The 21206-nt window shown below is 37.5% G+C and overlaps 5 protein-coding genes across 17 annotated transcripts; 3 read left to right on the forward strand and 2 right to left on the reverse strand.

The window, feature by feature from the left end:
- Window positions 1-491: 491 nt before the first annotated feature.
- On the reverse strand, window positions 492-5335 carry LOC143359015 (uncharacterized). 3 transcript variants are annotated; one of them, XM_076796620.1, is made up of 8 exons: window positions 5225-5335; window positions 2151-2406; window positions 1968-2058; window positions 1797-1893; window positions 1605-1730; window positions 1352-1540; window positions 1080-1238; window positions 492-982 (listed from the first exon to the last, which is right to left on the reverse strand). In XM_076796620.1, exons 2-8 carry the CDS (start codon window positions 2347-2349, stop codon window positions 797-799), a joined length of 1047 nt encoding a protein of 348 aa, XP_076652735.1. In that variant the 5' UTR covers window positions 2350-2406; window positions 5225-5335; the 3' UTR covers window positions 492-796. The 3 variants fall into 3 exon arrangements, with proteins under 3 accessions (XP_076652735.1, XP_076652736.1, XP_076652734.1); XM_076796621.1 differs by having other exon boundaries at window positions 5221-5290; XM_076796619.1 differs by having other exon boundaries at window positions 493-982; window positions 2151-2470; window positions 5225-5300.
- LOC143359010 (BBSome complex member BBS1-like) lies at window positions 3224-8176 on the forward strand. The gene is made up of 7 exons (XM_076796606.1): window positions 3224-3545; window positions 4991-5165; window positions 5247-5456; window positions 5534-5829; window positions 6481-6730; window positions 6800-6979; window positions 7039-8176. Exons 1-7 carry the CDS (start codon window positions 3532-3534, stop codon window positions 7663-7665), a joined length of 1752 nt encoding a protein of 583 aa, XP_076652721.1. The 5' UTR covers window positions 3224-3531; the 3' UTR covers window positions 7666-8176.
- A 1107-nt stretch (window positions 8177-9283) lies between these two features.
- On the forward strand, window positions 9284-11104 carry LOC143359016 (protein OPI10 homolog). The gene is made up of 3 exons (XM_076796622.1): window positions 9284-9475; window positions 9780-9909; window positions 9984-11104. The coding sequence occupies exons 1-3, from the start codon at window positions 9446-9448 to the stop codon at window positions 10412-10414; spliced, it is 591 nt and encodes a 196-aa protein (XP_076652737.1). The 5' UTR covers window positions 9284-9445; the 3' UTR covers window positions 10415-11104.
- Window positions 11105-11258: 154 nt separating this feature from the next.
- LOC143359011 (leucine-rich repeat flightless-interacting protein 2) lies at window positions 11259-16810 on the forward strand. Of its 11 annotated transcripts, none has more exons than XM_076796607.1 (9): window positions 11259-12031; window positions 13326-13510; window positions 14036-14162; window positions 14254-14393; window positions 14506-14769; window positions 14856-14997; window positions 15104-15229; window positions 15310-15524; window positions 15615-16810. In XM_076796607.1, the coding sequence occupies exons 2-9, from the start codon at window positions 13427-13429 to the stop codon at window positions 15723-15725; spliced, it is 1209 nt and encodes a 402-aa protein (XP_076652722.1). In that variant the 5' UTR covers window positions 11259-12031; window positions 13326-13426; the 3' UTR covers window positions 15726-16810. The 11 variants fall into 11 exon arrangements, with proteins under 11 accessions (XP_076652722.1, XP_076652730.1, XP_076652729.1 ...); XM_076796609.1 differs by lacking the exon at window positions 11259-12031 and adding an exon at window positions 12083-12097; XM_076796608.1 differs by lacking the exon at window positions 11259-12031 and adding an exon at window positions 12277-12463.
- On the reverse strand, window positions 16544-20082 carry LOC143359009 (uncharacterized). Its single transcript, XM_076796605.1, has 3 exons — window positions 19851-20082; window positions 19223-19778; window positions 16544-19161 (listed from the first exon to the last, which is right to left on the reverse strand). The coding sequence occupies exons 2-3, from the start codon at window positions 19692-19694 to the stop codon at window positions 17357-17359; spliced, it is 2277 nt and encodes a 758-aa protein (XP_076652720.1). The 5' UTR covers window positions 19695-19778; window positions 19851-20082; the 3' UTR covers window positions 16544-17356.
- Window positions 20083-21206: the final 1124 nt, after the last annotated feature.

Consider the following 21206-nt stretch of genomic DNA (forward strand, 5'->3'; position numbering starts at 1 on the left):
TACATTACACTTATACGCTTTTCAATTATATTTTATTGTACAATATTTCGTTAACGTTACATAAAGCTGGCTCGTTAAAGGCATTCAATCGTTTAAAGAACAAAGTGTGTATAGAAATTAACAATTCATACAATACAACTTCATACTTTGAAATAACTACAAATTGGTGCTGTTACAGGAAGTGTGTCAAGCTAGCTATTACATGTGTCAGTTCACAAATTATGCAAAGATTTATACGTAATGTAATCTTTAATATACCTAAGTACGTGTGCATGTATGAATGTTACAATATATTATAGTGAGCTTATTATGTACGTTAAAACAAACAATGTTACTACGTAATATTTGTTAATGTAATGTTTGCTAAGAAAATATATATTAATTTTTTTATAATAAAATTGTACCTGCATATGAAATTTTCAATCGATATTTCGGATACTCGAAACATTCGCTACATCTCATGAAACGTTACCTCAATGAAAAATCGAAGTACATATTACATTTACGAAGCTGTCTTCATTATTAACTTAAAATATTATAAAGTCACGTGTACATTATGTGAGTGCCTATGCGCGGAAACATCTTAACATGTATACGTTAATTTATGTATATTCAAAGAGAAAATCTGAATTTATTCGTCAAAAATATTTTGTCTCATTTTTTCCATATCGTTGTAGTATATCAATTAAAACGTAATGGAATACTGTTATTCGCGTCATGATATAAAATTTTCCTAATAGTTTCAAGATATTATAAGATCCTAGATTCCAAGATCTCAGATCAGAATTGTATTAACTTAAACACTATTATTATCTGTGCGACGTCGTTTTAATGTCAGAGGCGTCTGGGGAGAAGTTAACTGTCGTTTCTGTATCTTCGGCAGACCCGATTTGTATTTCCGAATTGGTTGAGCTTTATGGACCATTGTCTTCCTTAGGAGCGCAATTTCTGCCTTTTCTTGCTCCTGTTTAGCCTCAAGCTCCTATTTTTTCATCATAGAAACTTTTAGCTTTATACGAATACTGTTTTACCAAACCTAATGAGTACTATACAATTAGTAGTAGTATTATTTAAATTACCAGTTGCTTCTGTTCTTGTACTTTCATTTCCTTCAGTTTCAAACCCGCGTTGTATCTTTTCCTTTCTTGCACTCGTGCCTCTAATCGCAGGGTTGGAATTTTCGGACAAGACAATTTCGTCTGCACAAGACACGGCACAGACGGTGGTTTCTTCCCAATCTGAATCATTTTACGCAGAAATAATATTATGTTTGAACGATTAGCAATGTGAAGTTTGCGTCTATCAAGAAACACGAAAAAAAGAATCACTTTGAACCGCATATTATACTTACTTCCGTATTCTTCTTCTTTTTGTTAGGACTTTGTAACTTCTGTCCTTTAACAATGGCATCGGAGTCTATTTTCGCAGCATTGTTATTGTCATTTTTATTATTTTTATTCGCTTCCATCGCTCTAACTTTTAGATACTTGGGAAGCGGATTTGCTCGAAACACCCGCGGTTTTTTCTCTTCCTCTAAATTCTGTAGATAAGAAACAAATTAATAAATTGTCTCAATATTTACACAAATTGTAGACAACCAATACCTTCTTAACACGTTTGGGTTCATTATCTCCTTGTTTGCATTTATCTCTACCGTGGAATCGAAATGGATTTATGGCAGTGCTTAGCGGTGTCTTCACTGCCTTGCACTCTTCTTGCTCGTTCGTTTCCTGAAATGTTTGTCTCGATTTTTATTATGAACGATTTGATCGATCAATTAAATTTCAATGGCATACCACTCGGATAACGGTGTCATTGACCGTGGATTGTTCTATAGATTCTTTGTTTGGCGAAACAAAATCTATTCCGGATAAAGAGATAGTTTTCAGAGATCTAAAAGCATGGAAGAAAATTATAAAACGTTCGGAAAGGGACGTTCCAAATAAAATCACGCGTCGAATGCTTACTCAATTATTGTGTTATCATTAAACGAATGAGCAGAAGATCCAGCACATTCTACATCCGCTTTCGGGGTGCTCACGATCACCTTCTGTTTATCTAAACGAGTATAATATTGCAAATATTTAATAATTATGATAATCATAATAATATTTAATAATCATAATAAATATAAAATGACTTGAATATACCGAAAAACGAGTCCCCGATCTGAGGTAAGTCGGTAAAATCGACGAATTGCGGGCAATCGAGTTTGTCCCATTTATCCCCCTTCGGATTACTATACTTCGCTTCAGGAGTTTGTAGAATTGTACGGTGCAATAATTTCCCTGCCGGAGACTTCGAATTATTTTTCGAGGTCCTGAACGGTGTTGACGATGCGAGTGGCATTGTTTTCGAAAAGCGCGATTCTTGAAACGGTTACATCCACGATGTTTACGCTGTTTCCTACAATATTGTATATACTGATACTGATCCTCCCAACACCTGTCCCCAGGTAAGTCCTCGTTGACTTTAAAACAATGAAAATGCAGGACAGTAACGACGACGGCTCGATGAAACCTTTATAGTTGTTTTTTTTTTTTTTGACTGTACAATAAAGTAAATGACTCATTAGTAACAAAGAAGTAAAATAGAAATTTATTTTCTTTCTTATTATGTTTAGCAGATTGAAAATAATATAATAGTATGTTTAAATAGTTCTAATATTTTTGCTACTTAAAATTACACCTACTATTTTTTGTCATAAATGTATAAAATCCGCAGTCTAATTATGACCATTCTAAAAGTGAAAATTCACGTGTCAAGTTTAAACTTGAATATATAAAATATATAAAATTATTATAAATGTTCTTAACACTAAACCTACCACCGCCGGTCAAAATGCCCTTTCCAGATATTTTATTTTACAATTACTGAAATTGTAAAGATGCTTCCGTGGGAAATGAATAAATAAATAAATAATTAAATAAATATATTTAAGAGAATCGCACAAAATCCAAATAAACTCGATCTCGTCATTTTTATAAAACAACATGTATTAGTTACTTTTAAGGCTCGGTAGGTTTATTGTTAATAAATTCGGCATATTGGCATTCAAAGCGAATATTTGAACTTTTCTGCGGTTACTAACAAGCTGAAAAATATTTTCGATCGTGGTTTAAGTGGCCTTAAATGAATTGGTTTTTCATTGATGTAATGCGCAAAGGGTTGACCGTGATCGTAGATATTCATCGACGCATGCACGTACGTGAACATTTCTATGGATACACAAGCCCACAACAAAGCCAACGGCTGACACTGTTGCACCGTTCGACAAGTTTTCCGAACAGATCTTCCGATATGATCGATGTTTGTCGCGATCGGAGATTGCAAATCGTTCAGTGTGCGATTGATCTCGTTTCCGGAAGGAATTGTTTTAAGGAGCTGCATACGGTGACAGCGATATGACGATCCGTCGCGTTGCACTGCAGTGCATAGAGAGTACAGAGAGAGCCTTGCTGTGAGGAATGAAATAATGTGTTACGATTACGAGTAATCGCTGCAATCGAATACCAGCAAGAAGTTTCAATTATGCACGGACTACGGTAAGATATAATAAATCGGAAAGCGTTCTCACAATATATACTTCTTTTCATTTTGGTGCAAACCAATGGAGCGCGTATGTCGTTCGATTCGAGACAATTCTGCAATGTAAAATGAATTATTAAAAGTTCCCCGATTTAATTCGAAATCGTACACAGCGATTTTTCGTTTTGGAGACGTGCAATACGCGCGTGCTCGAATTGCTTCGGATCGTTGTGAGCATAGGGTAACGGATAGTGTTCCTCCTCCAGAATTTTTTCTCGAGAATTTCTCGAGAAATTTTATAATTGATTATTTCTCATTTCTCAAGAAATTTCAGTATTTCTCGAGAAATTTAAATCTAGGACAATTGTTATGAATCTCATTTATTTTATAACATATAAATTCTTAAATTCTCTTAAATTCTTATTTAAAACTTTAGAAAAACTGAATACTGAATTGAGTAATGAGTTTCTTGTTGTTATTAAAGAAGAAATATCTAAAAGAAGAGACAAGATTGTTGTATCCCTTATAAAATATCTGCATAATCCAGAATCTCTGCAAAAAGATTCAGAAGATACATTTTTTTATTTAACATCCAAGGCAGATACGTATAAAATGGCAAAACAAATTCTAAGCAGACTTTTTGGAAAATATGACAATGATTCTTATGAAAATAGTGAAAAACTTTCAGATTCTCAGAATGAGGAACTATCACTGGAAAAACAGTTAGAATTAGAAATTACAGATAGCCTTCAAGAATTGAGTGTTAAGAGTTTAGCGGCAGAAGAAAATAAATTCCGGACTCCAACAAAGGAATTCCAAATTTTTGAGTCCACTGGAAAAAGGACACCCAATCTTCAGCAACTTTTGGATGTTCTGTATACGATAAAGCCAACATCCACACAAAATGAAAGAAATTTTTCTACGGCTACAGATTTTGTTACAAAAAAAAAAGAAGTAGATTGTTTGATTCTACATTAGACGCATTGTGCTTCTTATGAAGTCATTTCAAAACGAAAGCGTAATGTTTCACTTTATAAAAGTTTGGTAAAAGTTTCCCATTATTTTTTTATTTTATTAAAAATTCTCGAGAATTTTCGAGAAATATAGTCTTATTTCTCATTTCTCGAGAAATGAAAAATGTTGAGAAATCAGGAACACTAGTAAGGGTCCCAATTACTATGGTAGTACCAATTACAGTGCCTATATTAATTACACTTATCTTTATAGCATAATGAATATTAAAAAAGAGATATTGAATTTTTTTCATTAAAATCAGGTAATATACGTATATGTTATATATCTTTTTGTGTAATATTCATTATGCTTTAAAAATATGTATAATTAATATAGGCACAGTAATTGGTGCCCCCACAGTAATTGAGTCTCTTACCCTAGAAAAGGTAACTGTATCGTTATCAAGAGATAATTGGTCACTGAATAATTCGGTGGGAAATTTCTTTAGAGCCGAGCATAATATAATGGGTCTCAGCACGAATCGATGGTTGGAAGCGCTTTGGGAGCCAGGAGCTAAATTGTACACTTTGCCGAATTCTCTTGATATGCTCGATGTCACCGGAGACGGAGATGCCAGGCTCATTTGCGCTGACTTGGGTACACTGAGCGCTAATTCGACGAAGGTGCGCAGCCCGAAAGAACTCGAATAAGTTCATTTACAGTTTGAATAATACGTACATACCTTCTATGTTCTTGAAAATCAGATACGAGTTTACAAAGGCGGCGATCAAGTAACTGAGCACAATATGGTCGATCGACCCTGCGGGGTGATTGGGTTGTATACTGAAAACGGCGAACCACGGTCGTCGGTGTTGGCTGTCGGTGGCGGTTCGAGTGTTTACATTTTCAAAAATATGAGGCCCTATTATAAATACTGCTTGCCGCACATCGACGTTCACCCGAAAGAGCGGGAGGTTCGAGCAATGTGTTTTTATCCTTCGATTAACATCGGGATGATTTTTAGAATAACTTTGACCGATGTACCCCGCAGATCTGGCACAAAGCTGGACTAGAAGATGAACTGAACGTGCTCACGCTAGCCGACGAGCTGGAATTATTGTTGAAAGAACTCGGGGCAGGATTCATCTCGCCGCGGACGTTGAAGTTCCTCTCCATGGATCCGAACTTGAGGGCGAGCTTCGCGGAACAGTACAAAATGGTCCCGCTCATTAAAAGCAACGCGTTGTCAGCGATTTCCGTCATCCGGAAAGACTCCTGGTCCAATCCTGCTAGCGGTTGTATCGTGCTTGGCACGGAATTTGGGGAAGTTCTGGTTCTGGACCCTCGGTAATGGACTCGTTAATCTAATACCCACATCCTCAGTTCAGATATACAGGGTGAGGCGCCAGAAACAGGCCACCTGAATAACTCGGCTGCTATTGGTGTTAGGAAGAAATGCATCAGATGGAATTTGCTTGGTTTCGAGGGGGGCATATTGTGACACGTACATTCTCTGCGTGGGTGGAGGCATAGAGGAGATTTCAAGGTCACCTTGATTTCTTTTAATGGAAAGACTTACTTTCTGTATCATGAATCGATAGACTATCGAATTCTGAGTAAAACTGTATTGACCTCCGTACGTCCTAAATCTAATAGTTAACGAGATATTATCGAAATAATTTTCTTTCTTCTTTGGACAATATCTCGTTAACTATTAGGTTTAGGACATATGAAGGTCAACGCTTTTATACTCAGATTTTGATACTCTATCGATCTATGGTATAAAAAATGGGACATTCCATTTAAAAAAATGAAGTTGACCTTCATATGTCCTTTACGCGTCCACCTACAAAAAAGCTACTAGCATCAGATTAATGCCCCCTCGAAACCAAGCAAGTTCTTCAGGTGGCCTGTTTCTGGCGCCTCACCCTGTATACTTGCGTTCACGAGACGTTTGAGAAATCTGTAGATAATCATTGAACTCAATTTTTCCTATAGAACGTTCACTGCCATGGATAAGCATGTGCTCGAATGGGCACCGGTAGCGTTCGCGTGCACGGGACTGTGGACGGGAGATGGTAAAATACTAATGATCGGGAGGGATGGTAAAATAGGCGCTATAAGAAGAGGATCGCCCGTGAAACTTTGGGCGAACCTGTCGGCGCCGGCGGTGGCTATTTCAATTCTTAACAACGACAATGTCGCGGTGACTCTTATGGATGGTACCTTGGTTGGCCTTTCCAAAAAGGTATGTATCTTGTACTTGGAAGAATACTTGACGTGCAGTACAGTTTCAGGGTGAATGTTAATCCCGCAGGGCATCAAACTATGGCACGTTGACATTCCGGGAGCGATTCTAGACTCAACGAGCTTACCGGTGCCACAAATTGGATTGTCTTTGCTTGCCGTGAGTACTGCTGGCTACGGTATTCGTGTGTACAATGGAAAGCACCATGTGGACACATTGAAGATCATGGAACCGGTGTCAGCGTTGAAGGTAATGGTCCTCTCGTTTTTAACAGTCGGTCGGTTCTTTATCGTTCTTCCTTGCTTCAGTACGGTCGAATGGGTCAAGAGGAACGAACGATGGCGATGGTCACCGTGGGCGGCGGGCTCTGCGTCAAGATCTTAAAGAGGACCGCAGACTTCAGCGTCCACAGTACGACAACGAACTCGTTGATCAACGATGGTTCAAAGTTCTCGATTCCGAAGAAAACGCGATTATTCGTCGAGCAAACGATACGAGAACGATCGGAGGCGAAGAAGATCCACAGCACGTTCCAGCAGGGCCTTCTTCGGCTGCGATTGATAGTCGCGAAAAAGGCAATGGAGTCTTTAAACGAGAGTCAAGATGCTGGACCACGTTTCATCACGATGGAGGCTACCGTTTTAGGGTTGGGGCCGAATTATCAGATTCGTGTCTTGCTGACGAATGTGTCCGACGAAATGTCCGACACGGGATTATACATCGTTTGCAGAAGCGAGGACACGGATGTCAGGCCACGTGTCATCGATGTCCCTTTACTGCCAAGTGGAGTACCCATCCCTATGGCTTTGAACGCAATCCTGACCAGCAGAATATCGGGAAGAGTGCATATCTTGCTGTGCAAGAAATCCAGGACGAAGCCGATTAATGTGACAACAGTGGTTCTGCCAGCTGCTGAGGAAGATATCGAAGTGTAATTTTTTATAACGAAGACACATAATGACTGTATACAGAGAAATATTTTCTACAGCAGGTCTGCAGGATGTCTTGTAGTACCTAGTTCAGCCCGAAAAGTGAAATGAGATCATTTCCTACAAACTTTTGGTTTTAAAGAGATTATTTCAGAAGGGAAGGGTTGTACGAAACTTTTATTTCTATTATTATATGTGTATATTATATATTCTCCAGATTTACTGGGGGACTGGTGCGAGGGATTCATGTTTCGTGTGTTTTCTAGTTTTATCACACTAATTGATAAGTGACACAATGTCATTTCAAACGAATTGTATTTATATCTGTGCTGCGGGTAGCGGCCACTTCTGATCAGTCCTATTTCCGTATATGTATTGTTACGAGTACTGTGCGTATACTATATTTATGGAAAGCTTATTTTATAATTGCATGGTGTAAAATTTTATCTTGATACTTGTTCATGTTTTGTAAGTGATTAGATGTTTGGTAAATAAGAATATAAAATATTGAAGTTATATCAAATGCGATTTAAAATTCTTTTTTGCCTGTATCTAGATCTCAGAGCCAAAACATATTAAGACCACTTTACATGTTTCCCGAGTTACATTTTTTGCTCTCTTCGATGCTCAAAACGATTTCGTTCTAAGTCTCAACTTTTAAAATAATACTGTAAGAATAATATTATCTTATTTATGTAACATAATAGTATAAAGGTTAAATACAATTCAATATTTATTTCAGTAAGAAACAATAAAATTGTATATTTTTCATTTGCGTCAAAAAAGTTGTGTATATGTCTCTACAGATTGTTTCTCCGCTCTCTCTCTGGGATTCAGATATTCGAAATGTGTATAAAATGTCCATTCCGGGTACATTATTGTTAATTTATTAATAGATTCAAACAGATAAATAGTGAGTACTGTCGATAGTTGAATTTAGTCGATAGTGCCCATCACTACGTAAAACCAGGTAAAACTAGAGAGTAGTGATGGGCATTATCGACTAAATTCAACTATCGACTAATTACTATTTAGTTACTACATACTATCGAATATTTAGTCGATAGTTTTCAGTCGAGTGAATTGCTTTACTCGTTATTCTCGTATTTACTGTTATTCTCGATGTTGGCTAGTTAAATAAATAATAGGACAGTACAGAGATAGTAAATTTCGTGATTGAATGATTTTGTCTGAATCTGTCTTTATTTAATAATAAATTCATACACTATGTTATAAATATAAATATACACAATTTATGTATATCGCATAAATACCAATAAGATTTTAACATCTAATATGAATTAAAGTATTGAAGTCCTGTCGTAATCATGTATTCCTAACCTTTTCGTTTCATCGTGCGACACTGACATTTGAAATTTCAAGATGGCGACGTGTAAAACAGTCGACTGAAAATAGTAACCCAACCGCTACTAATTCAGTCGATAGTTTAAAAAATCAGTCGACTGAAAATAGTAGTTGGCTACTATCGATTTAGTCGATAGTTTTTAGTCGATGGTGCCCATCACTACTCTGGTAAAACGTTCGTACACATGGAAATAATGCTTGATACCTACATACATGTCGAGTTTCTAATCTTATGATTTTGTAGATCACAGCATTTGCAACGAATATCCGCTCGCCCTCGCATCTGCTTGCGTCGCGGTGCCGTAAATGTTTGAACAGTGTCGGTGTCACATCGTTGCATGTGTACCGTGCATTTTCTAGCATCGTGCGACGCGCGATAACCAGAAGATAGGTAGTAGAATGCTCTAGAACGTGTGCAAAAATGCTTGGCATAATTGTGTCTGGTCGACTCGTGAGTATCGGTTTAGCTCATATTTCATCTAGAATCAGTTACTGCGTCCAATTTGTTCGATTTACAAACCTGTCAATTTGATGTGACCACATTACTTAACATATCTTTATAGAGAGTATTTTTTCTGCCTCTGTAAAAGTTAATTGTTTCACTTATCCTTTGCTTAGACCATTGGTAACTATTCTATCGTTTATGCTTTGGCTTCGATCACTTTCATCCGTATTCGAGTACACGATGTCTTAACCTATCACAACGACGACGACAAATCGCGACTTGTTTATCCTATTTATGAAATTTCTCGTAGGTACAAACGGATTTCCAACAAATAGGAGAAAACCAATTTTTAATAACAGTACCTGACGCGGATAACATAAATCATATTGTGGTATTCCTTACAGGTACTATACCTTTTCCCGATGGAGCGGGTGGCGCAGGTACACATTGCACCCAATTAGACGGTCCAACGAAACTAGAAGAACATTTGTTAATTGAAATTTTATCGTTTCAGTGTATTTTAGTTGGCCGGATTCGAACGCTCCACCAAATTGGCAATTTCTTGGATACATCTCCAATGCCAAACCATCGGCTATATTCAAAATATCGACATTGAAAAGGAATCACGAGTTTGAGAACAGTAACTTAGGAATATTTGGAATTGGAAAAATCTCGCACGTAGCACAAATAGGGATTTCGATAGAACCCCTAGGAGCTATAGAATTACAGGCAGCTTCGGTGACAGAAGCCACGTCAAATTCTTTTCTAGAATTTGTACAAAAGATGCTTACCAGTTTCTTGAATTACGTGTCGAGTTTCTCTGTGACTCAGGCACAAATGACACCGAATCCGACAGAGAACTTTGTACCACTCTCCACTATTCAAGGATGGTATGAAACCTTTGAAAGAAGACTACAACAAAATCCAAATTTCTGGAAGGCTTAACGCGGAAGCGTTATTAACTCTCGCATTGTTTATTTACATTTAATGTGGCGGTGCAATGTTTGTCAAGGCATGTGCACTTTTCAACGAGATGCACTGTAACGGACGAGCGTTGTATTACATCCGTAAATTTTAATTTTTTTTTTTACATTTTCATTGATACACATACAGTATGTGGTAATAATAAGAATAACTATAACGCTGTCGCGTATTTCAATGAAGGTTCAGAGTTTATTACCTGAAAGAATGTGCCTTAATGGCCATGCATTGATCTTGTTTCTTTCATTTTCTGTTCTATCACAAGCTAGTCCCGAGAAATTGTCCCAGCGACTAAATAACTGCAATTGCTTTTAAAAGGTATTTGCCCTCTTAAATTAAAAACTGTGCACATAAATGCTACGTTTATGAAAATAGCTAGTTTTGTTAACACATACATTTGAAAGATAAAAGAAAAGCGATCAAATGCATATATCCATGTTCGTTGAATTTGTATTGCGATGCGTCGATTATGAACTCTGACGAAGTCAGAGTGCGCTATCTTACGCAGGACAGTCAACGCACAGAGCAACCACCATGGGTACGACAGCGCACTCTGGTGCGTCTCTATCGAAATAAATTTATTAGAATCCTTAGAGGCAATTTTGCATTATAAAGTTTCTTTAATAAATATTGCGCGTACATCCTTTTGCAGAATCATTATTTACTTTCTTTTCGTAAACAATCCAGACTTCGAAATCTAACAATAGACTAAAAAACTACATGGTCGACACAGAGGAGAAACTAAAAAAAAAATGTCGGAACCTTCTGAGGTTCGTCACTCGGAAATTTTGGATTTACATACGGACAGGGTCGCCGTATCTGTAAGTTGACATATTGACTGGAAATTCATTACTGAGAAACGCCAATCATAAGTGTCCGTAGAAATACCTTGATGCGTGTGTGAACTTAAAAAGAAAAGCGACAGCGCTGCATACAAGACGTCAAGGTCGCCCAATTTGGAGATAGAAACATCAAAATACTTCTATAGTGTTCGAAGCTGTCGAATTTGAATTCAAGTGTTTACTTGCATCTGTAACGAGTAACTATCACGATTCGCAGACGACGGTATTGCCGATAAGTGTAATGTCGGGAGGGAGAGGGAGGAATGCGATTACGTGGCCATTGCACAGATGACGCTAGCGAGGCTCGATGATTTGAGGCGCGGCGCAGACTGTGCGCGTGCTTTTGCATTCGCATGCATCGCCGTTCCGGGGTGCAATTCTATTCGATCGAAAAATGTGTCTTCCGCTATATTTGAGCGCGACTCGGCGCACCGTTTTCGCAAACGTTCGCCTTTGAGGGATCGGCGATCGCGTTCCTGTTCCGGCCTCCGTGTCACGTTCTCGCCTCTCGTTTCGCTAGATATCAAATCTATTCCATATATTTTATGGACCGTGATCCACACTGAACCGCATCGTTAATACCCTAGCCGCGGATGGTCATCGTGTCTGGGCCGAACTCATCCGATTTCTCCGGTCCGGTTGTATTTATAGTGTCACCTGGTTTATTTTTGCACTCGTGCAGCTCCTTTGGAAAAAAAGGATGCAGCTAGCCGCTGGCTGACAGCGTTTCCTTGTATCCGTAAGTCTCATTTTACCAAGAACACAGCCACGGGATATACACTGTGGAAAAAAGACTGACGATACAGTAAGGTTTTATTTGCATGTATTTGACTGTCATGTGTGGGTGTGCAAGTCTATATTAAATATATATATATACATAAATATACTTACATACTTATATATGGACACACATATATGATACGCACACACATATATATGTATACATATATGTATATGGTATATATATATATATACATATACTATATGTGTACGCCCGTGTGCGTATAAGTGCGTACGTATGCGTGTATAGCTGTGTATGTCGCGGGCACGCATATATGCGATTAACACATTTTATTTCGGAATTTTCTATTCCGGTGTGTAGATTGGTTGCCGTTAAACACAAAATCATTGGGAATTGTTGACGGCGTTGATTATCTGCTCGATACACCAGGTACAAGCAAATACGTAATTAGAGAGCTGTACCGCAAAGGTGTTATTCTTAGCGTGACAAACGTTGTAACGTTAGAACTCGAAGGACTGTTTTTATCTGTGCTAAATTCAATTTTCTCCTTAACCGAACGCGATCATCGTCGCGTGTGCTGCCGGGTATTGTCAACCCGTCATACGTAGATAAATACGGGATTTGACTAATACTAGACACACGCACGCACACACACACACATAAAATCACACATATTATTACTGATATAGTGAAAAATATGATTAGTGTCGTATCAACATTATAGAAGTTTATCAACGTATAACCAATTATTAACATATCCATTCGAAAATTAACAGGAAATTGTATATTTGGGTGAAAAGAAACCCTAGCGTGCTAGGAAATTCATTACTTCCAGAAATATTGCTTCTTATCTGTAAGATAAGGAGTGTCCTTCCATGAGATTACATCGTTCATAATGGTTTAACTTAACATTCGAATATAATGTAACGATTACATCTACTGTGCATTTGTGAACTACTTGGTTGCGTAACATACGGTTAATGTTACAACTCTGTTAGAAGGTATCATTCTGGTAGTAGGAAAGTTAATCCTTTTGCTATAACATACGACAAGTGAAATCAATTGTAAGCCAAGGCTATAGGATTCTATTCTAACGAGTTTCTCGACGTCGCCGGTATCATTAGCAGAAGGATTAATAAGTTTTCCTGTTTTAACCTGAACGCTTTCTAAGTGTCATTGTTACTTTCATTCGCATAATATATCTAGTGGCATCGTTCATTGCGTGTATTCGTCATGCTTAAAAACATGCTCACAAATGTCTCGCTCTAGCATATGTCCCTTTGTCCTTTAGTGTGGTGGTTTGTCTTCTTGTGCGGTGAGGGACGTGGATCTGTCTAGCGTGAGTTGCTGGTATCCAAGCGAAAAACATATATTAAAGCACAGAGAAAAAATATGGAGGCTGCTATAGCTGGACGTAGGCGGACCGCCGCGAGACATTCGGCGGAGGATCAAGCTCTTGATCAGATAGCCAAGGAGGTATGGCCTGATTATTTTGCAAGTACGCGAAGCGACAGAATTAGCAACTGGAAGATAAGATTGCAAAGAATAAAGATGTATTACTTATAAGGAAATATTACTTGTACAAGTATCGCTCTAACGACATTGAACACATTGCTGTACGTATGCTTGACCTTGGTGCTTACGTGTGTGCATGGTTGTGATAGGTGGGGGATTACGTTGTTTCCGATAAACACGTTTGATGATAAGAATACATAGAGAATGAAAAAAATCGATGAAAATTTAATACATAGACATGACATTGTACATACATATCATTAACACAACTAATATTTTATCTGTGAATCGCGATAAATAAAAGAGAAAAGTAAGTATTCGAAGCTAATTAATCGAGCTTTGCGCTTACATGTACGCAAGCTCTGATTCGTTACTATATTATATGAGAGCATTTGTATATCGTTTATCGATTATATGTGTTAATAATAAATTGAATGTGAAAATGTGTTTTTGGTAACAGGATGGATTTTCCGTACATACTTTCAGGCAGAAGCTAGATTAGCTGCAAAGAGACAGGCAAGAGCCGAAGCAAGAGAAATACGAATGCGTGAACTAGAAAGACTACAAAAAGAGGCAGAAGAGAATGCCGATAGGGTTTATGACATGTGTTCTGGTATGCGTTAAATGAAAAATATGACTACATACGAAGATATATTATTTCATTATCTAAGAAAATAATATAGCTCACTCTTTCTTTATTTCAGCTGACGTAAATAGAACAATGAGAGTAACCCCAGATTCCGTAAGGACGTCGCGACTTCTTACGAATTCGAACAATTTTCAATCGAGTCGTAGGTCTTCTGAAGACTCTCTGGAAGATGCTGGCCTAAGTAGAGATCTAAGGGTATTAGTTGTTTTGTTTGTTTGTTTGTTTGTTTGTCAATGTTCTATATCAGAATCTTCAGGAATAATCATCAGGAACGTTCTCGATACATTCGCTGATATCTTATTTGCAGTTAGAACTGAAAGAGTTTGAAGAGAAATTTAGGAAAGCTATGATAGCTAATGCTCAGTTAGACAATGAAAAGTCTTCTTACGCCTACCAAGTTGATTTGTTGAAAGACAAGTTGGAAGAATTAGAGGAAACGGTTGCACAACTTCGTAGGGAACTTCGAGAGAAGAATCGGGAATCGGAACAGTTGAAAAGAATCAGTCAGAGATTGAAAGAAGAGTTAGATATATGCCATGCACAATTAATAGATAGAGATACGCTTATACAAGTATGTGAATTAATTAAAATTCAAAACTCAAACGCACAACAATCGGTTTTCGAAATGTTCTGTAATTAAAGGTCGAATGATTTTAGGAGAATGGTTTAGTTATTCTTGACGACGAGGAGAGTGAAAACGAAGATAACGATATTGAAAATGGCCCGCGTCCAAGACGAAGAGTACTAGTCAGTACAGAAGCAGCAGAATTGTTGCAAAATGCTGGAAAAGGTTCATTAGGTACTACCGAATCCTAATTGATCGAACGAGTTAATAAAAAAGATTTGCTCGTGTTTAAGAAAGAAAATAGCCTGTATGTAATGTACCGTTTATCCGAATGTTGCAGATGTTCGGCTGCGAAAATTTGCTTCGGAAAAGAAAGAATTACAGGACGAGATACGGCATTTAAGATTGGAATTGGAAGAGACCAGGAATCGCACCAGGTCCGAGAAATCACCTGGTTCGGTATTAGGTAAGTGTTCGTTTCGACATGAAAAATTATTCGATTCTATTTGTTTGTTTGAATGTTGTGGCGTTTATTGCGTGGAACAGGTTGTTTGTCAGATTCCGAGGACGTACAGCGAGAAGCGAATAAACTGTTAGCCGATTACAAGTTCAAGTTGCAGAAAGCAGAGCAGGATATGTCGACTTTACAAGCCACCGTAGCCAGGCTAGAGAGCCAAGTGATACGTTACAAGTCAGCCGCGGAAGCATCGGAGAAAGCGGAAGACGAATTGAAAGTTGAAAAGCGAAAACTTCAAAGAGAAGTCAGAATCAGTTTCTTCATCGGAATTATGACTCATTCGTCTATTCGGAGAGATCATTATTAAGTCAACCTTGTGATATTTGCTTTACAGGTCAGAGAGACCCAAGGTCGCGTCGAGGAATTAGAGACTGCGAATTCTCATTTACAGAGGCGACTAGACAAACTTAAAAATGCGAAATCGGCTTTGTTGAAGGAGCTTTGACGGGCCGATTTCTTTGGATCTGTACAATGAGTCTGCCATTTTCTTCTCTATTCTGCAAAAACCGTGTGCCGATGTTGCCTCGACATAAATACAACTTAACACTTTGAATAATATAATTTATAGAACAAAAAAAGAAGAAAGGAACGTGGAATATGCATAATAACGTTATACAATTTTAACTGATTTTCAAAGAAATCATTTCACGAGCACAAGATCACGAAACGTCGACCTAGGATGATGTGCTTGTATAATTTGTGTTACTTAAACTGCTGTGAAAAGAAGTTGCTGTTTTGTATTCAACATGTTCTTTACGACACTAACCGTTAGCTGCATTTCTCAGTCAAAGAAAGAACGAGAGAGAAATGAGTCTTTTTCCATGCATTTCAAGCGCTGAATTTGTAAGCAGTTATAGAATCGATTCGTAATTTGTACATTATGTGACGAAACAAGCTGGCTTGTACATCACACGCGTGGAAAGAATGTTCTCTATGATTCTATTTACATTTTCCTTATAAAAGAGAATAAAGAAAACGTAGTTAGGCAACATCGAACAAAAGAGTAACAAAATATATACATATGTTTCTAACTAAGGCATGTAATAATTAATAATTACAATTCGGTGATGTACATGTCAGCGGAAAAGAGTAATTCTACGGATAAGTGTAATTTGTTTTTACATCGAATAATTTATAAATATATTTCTAAAGATACGAGATATTTATAACTTCTATAAAGAGACACGTTATAGTTAAAACTAGACACGAAACTGAAGCAAGCAATTATTTATCGGAACGGCGAGCACCGGAATTTGATAAACATTTTTAATTTTATATTGTATTTGTTATATTCAGGATAAATCGATATCAGAATTTTTCTATGCGATTTTCTGAAAAAATTTCGGATATTTCTTACTACTGCTCTATTGATCACATTGCCAGGATTCAGTGTTCAAAAACTTTTCAAGGGGTTTCAAAAGGTATGGTCTAAACAAACTTGGACTAAAAAGAAATGTTTATATGAGATTACTATGAAAAATTTATTGTAAGGTGATTTAATAAAATATCAGTGAAATAATTATTACAAAATCTGGCGTGTCTATCGGCGAGAGGTTTTCGTTATGGATCACGGCCTTCGTTCGAATTCATTTCTCCCTGTAATCTTTTCAGAAATATTTATTTCACGCGTATACATTTAGTAAAAACAATGTGGATGATTACATGCAATGTATTGTAAGACATAACTAGAGGTGGACGCAACATTCTTTACTTGGACAAAACGCTTGTCAAGCATAGAAAACATGACCTATCATATCATATATATTATGTTGTATAAATCCCAAGATTCATTGCACTATCCTATACAGGGTGTTCACTGCAAACAACAGTAGATAAAAAGACATTACACAATTTCTTTAAACAAAAAAAAAAAAAAGAACGAAAGAAAGAAAAAACAATAAGCTAACATGAACACCCTGTATAAAAAGAGCTAGTACCCCTTATGGCAGTAGAACATGTGAAATATTGTCCGACAGATAATACCATTTTATACAAGAATATGTGGCAATAACTACTACATTTACTTAGTAAAATCATAAAAATATGTATATACTTTGAACAATACGAGACAGAAGCTCAAACTTGCAATGTACTCTTCAATCTGTTCTTACTTGCCCATTTAGGATCTTTAGGACTGGTTGGCATTTTCGTAGATTTTAATATAACCATAGGCTTATAAACTGGGACCGGTGTCGCCTTCACGACTGCTAATTTCCGTAACTCAGCTCTCTCAGATTTTTCTTTTAGCATTCTTTGTTTCTCTTCTTGTTGCCGCTTCGCTTCCATACCTTGTTCCCTCTTCTTCAGCTTCTCATCAAATTCGCTTCGTTCTTTTGCTCTCTTATCGGTGTTCATTTCGAACGTAGTTCTCTTTTGTCTTGCTTTCACTTTTTCGTCGTCGTCCACGTTATTGGTACTTTTAAACGGTTTCTTCTGCGTCTCGCTATTCGCGTTCTGCTTCGAGTCTTTTTTTTTTGGCTCATTCGTACTGACGATAATATTTGGTTGCTTGTTCTCTTGGTCGGCAGAATTCTTCAATTGTTTCACCGCGATATTTTTGTTTGGATTTTTCTCTTTGGCCACACCATGTATTACCACTGGTTTAAAAGTTGGAACAGGATTCGCGTGAAAGACTGGCACCTTTTTATTATTCTCCTGCATTTTTTTTACAAGTTCTTCTTTCTTTTTAGCCAAGCACTTGTCCCTTTCTGCAAAGCTAAAAGGGCACGAAACCACTGTGCGTTTCTTTGTCACAGGTTCCTTAGCCGGATTCGTCGACTTGGAAAGTTTTGGTAACGGTTTTGCATGAAACTCTGCCTTGAGTTTATTCGTTTCCTGCATCTGTAAATGCTTCAGTTTCTCTTCTTTTTTTTGTTGAAATTCTTTGTTACGCGCCTCGAAACTGAATGGCAAGACACTCATCACTGGTTTTGCAGCAATATCCGAGACAGTACCGGAGGCATTGGTGGACCGATCGATTGGCACGGTGTTCTTATTTACCTGCTCTTTAACTGCTTTTTTAACGTTCGATGCACTGAGAGAACGACTGATCGGTACGACATTTTTTCGAGTTTCTCCTTTATCTTCTTTTTTAGTAATGCTCGAAGCACTGAAGGAATGAGTCATTGGTTTAATGTTCTTAAAAGTCTGCTCTTTATCGTGCTTTCTAACGGTCGAGGCACTTGTAGAACGACTGATGGGTTTAACGTTCTTATCATTCTGTTCTTTTCTGCCTTTTCTAACGGCCGAGGCGCTGATGGAACGACCCATTGGTATCACGTTCTTGTGCGTCTGTGCTTTATCGTTTTTGCAAACAACTGCGGTACAGGAGGAACGACTTATTGTTGGTACAGTGTTCTTATGAATCTGTTCATTATCACAGTGCTCGGATAATTGTGGAGCTATTGTGTGACGAGCTGTTTTCGAATTAGTTAGCTTAAGTTCGTCTGTAACGGTGAACAGTTTCTTTGGAACTTTTGTTAGCGTTGATGGCCCTTTCAAAATATTAACTGGTACAGGATTCGCCTTGATCTGATATTTCTTCATTTGTTCCACTTCTAAAGCTTCGCGCTCCTCTTGACTAAGGACATTTGTGTGCCTTACTCTTTGTTTGCATCTTAACTTAGGGGACACCGGGTGAGTCAGCTTCAACGGAGACCGTTTTTTTAATTTCATCAAGGTACCCAGCTTCAAGTCCTTATTACTGGTAGTACGAAATCGTTCAGGCGTTTCATTCTGGAATTTGGAAATTGCCTCTGCCATGCTTACGAATTTGTTCGAACGTCTACGGTACTTCATTAAACTTCGCCTGCGATATTGGCATGTGAGAACCTTTCGCTGTGCTTGTTTAGATTTAAACAAATCGGATTGTCTTCGCTGAGCTGGAACAATTTAATGGTACACTTAAAACGCTTATCGATTAATGAATTAGCTATTGTTTACCTTTTTGCTGAGGCTTACGAACAACGTCGTTCTTCGTTTCCATTACACAGGTATTTTTTCTAATCTCCTTTCTGAAAGCTGCCGCTTTTAGCCTCTGCGGTACCGACGCTGTTTCAGAGGTGGACGTTAAGTCGATTGTAGAAATATCCCATGTATAATAGAGATTAGATTTCAATGGCTTATCTTTTTTTATATCATCATTATTTGTCTCTTTCTGTTTTTTAGTATCATGCGGTATAAAGAATACCACATTAGCGTGTGCATCTTCTGCAGGCTCTAAACTGTCATGAAAATTAGTATCCGCAACCAATGATTTCTCTACATTTTCTTCCTTATATGGTAAAAGTAAGTCAGATTTCAAATCTATCCGAGAGCTATGCACTTCGTGTTCCACCTCGAAATAACTGTCGGAGGATAGCTGTGGACTACAAGCGAAATCTGCCCATTGCGGGGCATAACAATTGTCCATCATATTAAAGTGTAAGCAATATACAGAATAATTCTTGAAAAGAAAGTCACGGCAAACTGTTACAAACAAATAATATTCGAGCAGAATCTGCAAAGAGGAATAAGCGTGAATTATGAGACTTGTGAGAACAGTAATTCAACTTACACCGTTTTCATGTACCACTGTTATTTCTTTTCGTTCCCTATTTTCATCGCAATTCCTACCGCATGTAGAAAGAACACATTTCAAAGAAATATTTACTCTTCGGAGACAGAAAAAGCTTGGGGTCTGTCGATGTATACGCTCAACGGATTCAAGTTTGAAATATCTTCAATATTTATTCGATTGGTCAAAACAAAAAAGTATGTGCACATGCTAAAAATTGAATGTCCCTAGATATTTCTAGAGAGATTTCCAGCGTTGCGTGTCCATTGGTGTCCATGCAAACGTACTGGTTGTAATAGCCTTAGACCATATAAACCTAAGTATATACAGAGAGGATACTCTCTGGTATAGTGATGGGCACCATCGACTAAAAACTATCGACTGAACTTAGGAGTGGTTGGGTTACTATTTCAGTCGACTGTTTTACACGTCGCCATCTTGAAATTTCAAATGTCAGTGTCACACGGTGAAACGAAAAGGTTAGAAATACATGATTATGACAGGACGTGCAAATATGCAAGTAATGAAATATGTAATAGATATTTCAATACTTTAATTCATATTAGATGTTAAAATCTTATTGCTATTTATGCGATATAAACTATATATGTGATATACGTAGGCATAGACTATAGCCCGCAATCTAGACGTAACCACTAAAACGAAATTTCAGTCGACTAAAAACTATCGACTAAATATTCGATAGTATGTAGTAACTAAATAGTAATTAGTCGATAGTTGAATTTAGTCGATAATGCCCATCACTACTCTGGTATACTCTCTGGTGTATATCAGTGTATATGGTCTAACGGCTGTATGTAGCATATCTTTGATTAATGGCGATGGGAGGGAAATTTCAATATAGAGTCAGAGCCGTGTATTTCATATACATATATTAAGTCGGACTATGATTCCGAGGACTGTAGTAACTATATACATATATGGTCTAAGAAGCTACGGTTCCTTTGGTCACATCAAGCGGACCAGAACTTAATTTATTCCTTGTTAGTATGCACGGACTAGGACCCAGTTTACTGCATTCGCTTTTGATATTGCCACAATTTCGAACGGTTGTAAACGTAGTTCCATAAGTTTCCATATTAGGACTGCTGATGCTGGTATTCTCTATGCATGACGCATGACATGACACTTGATCGTTTTATACAATTCATGACTCACATTGATCTATGTACAGCTTATGGCCGTTGTTTTTAACACTTACGCTGCTCTCGTCAAAAAGCCGAGATGTCATAACTATTTCCATGTATGTACTCGTTCGAAACCTTTTGATCGGACGTAAATCGATGGAGCTCTGGTTGCCACAAAATAGTGTGGATTTCTTTTAGGTTAATACAATATAATACTTGAACT

Source organism: Halictus rubicundus, chromosome 11 (genome assembly GCF_050948215.1).
Source record: "Halictus rubicundus isolate RS-2024b chromosome 11, iyHalRubi1_principal, whole genome shotgun sequence".
In the NCBI taxonomy this organism is placed as follows: Eukaryota; Metazoa; Arthropoda; class Insecta; order Hymenoptera; family Halictidae; genus Halictus; species Halictus rubicundus.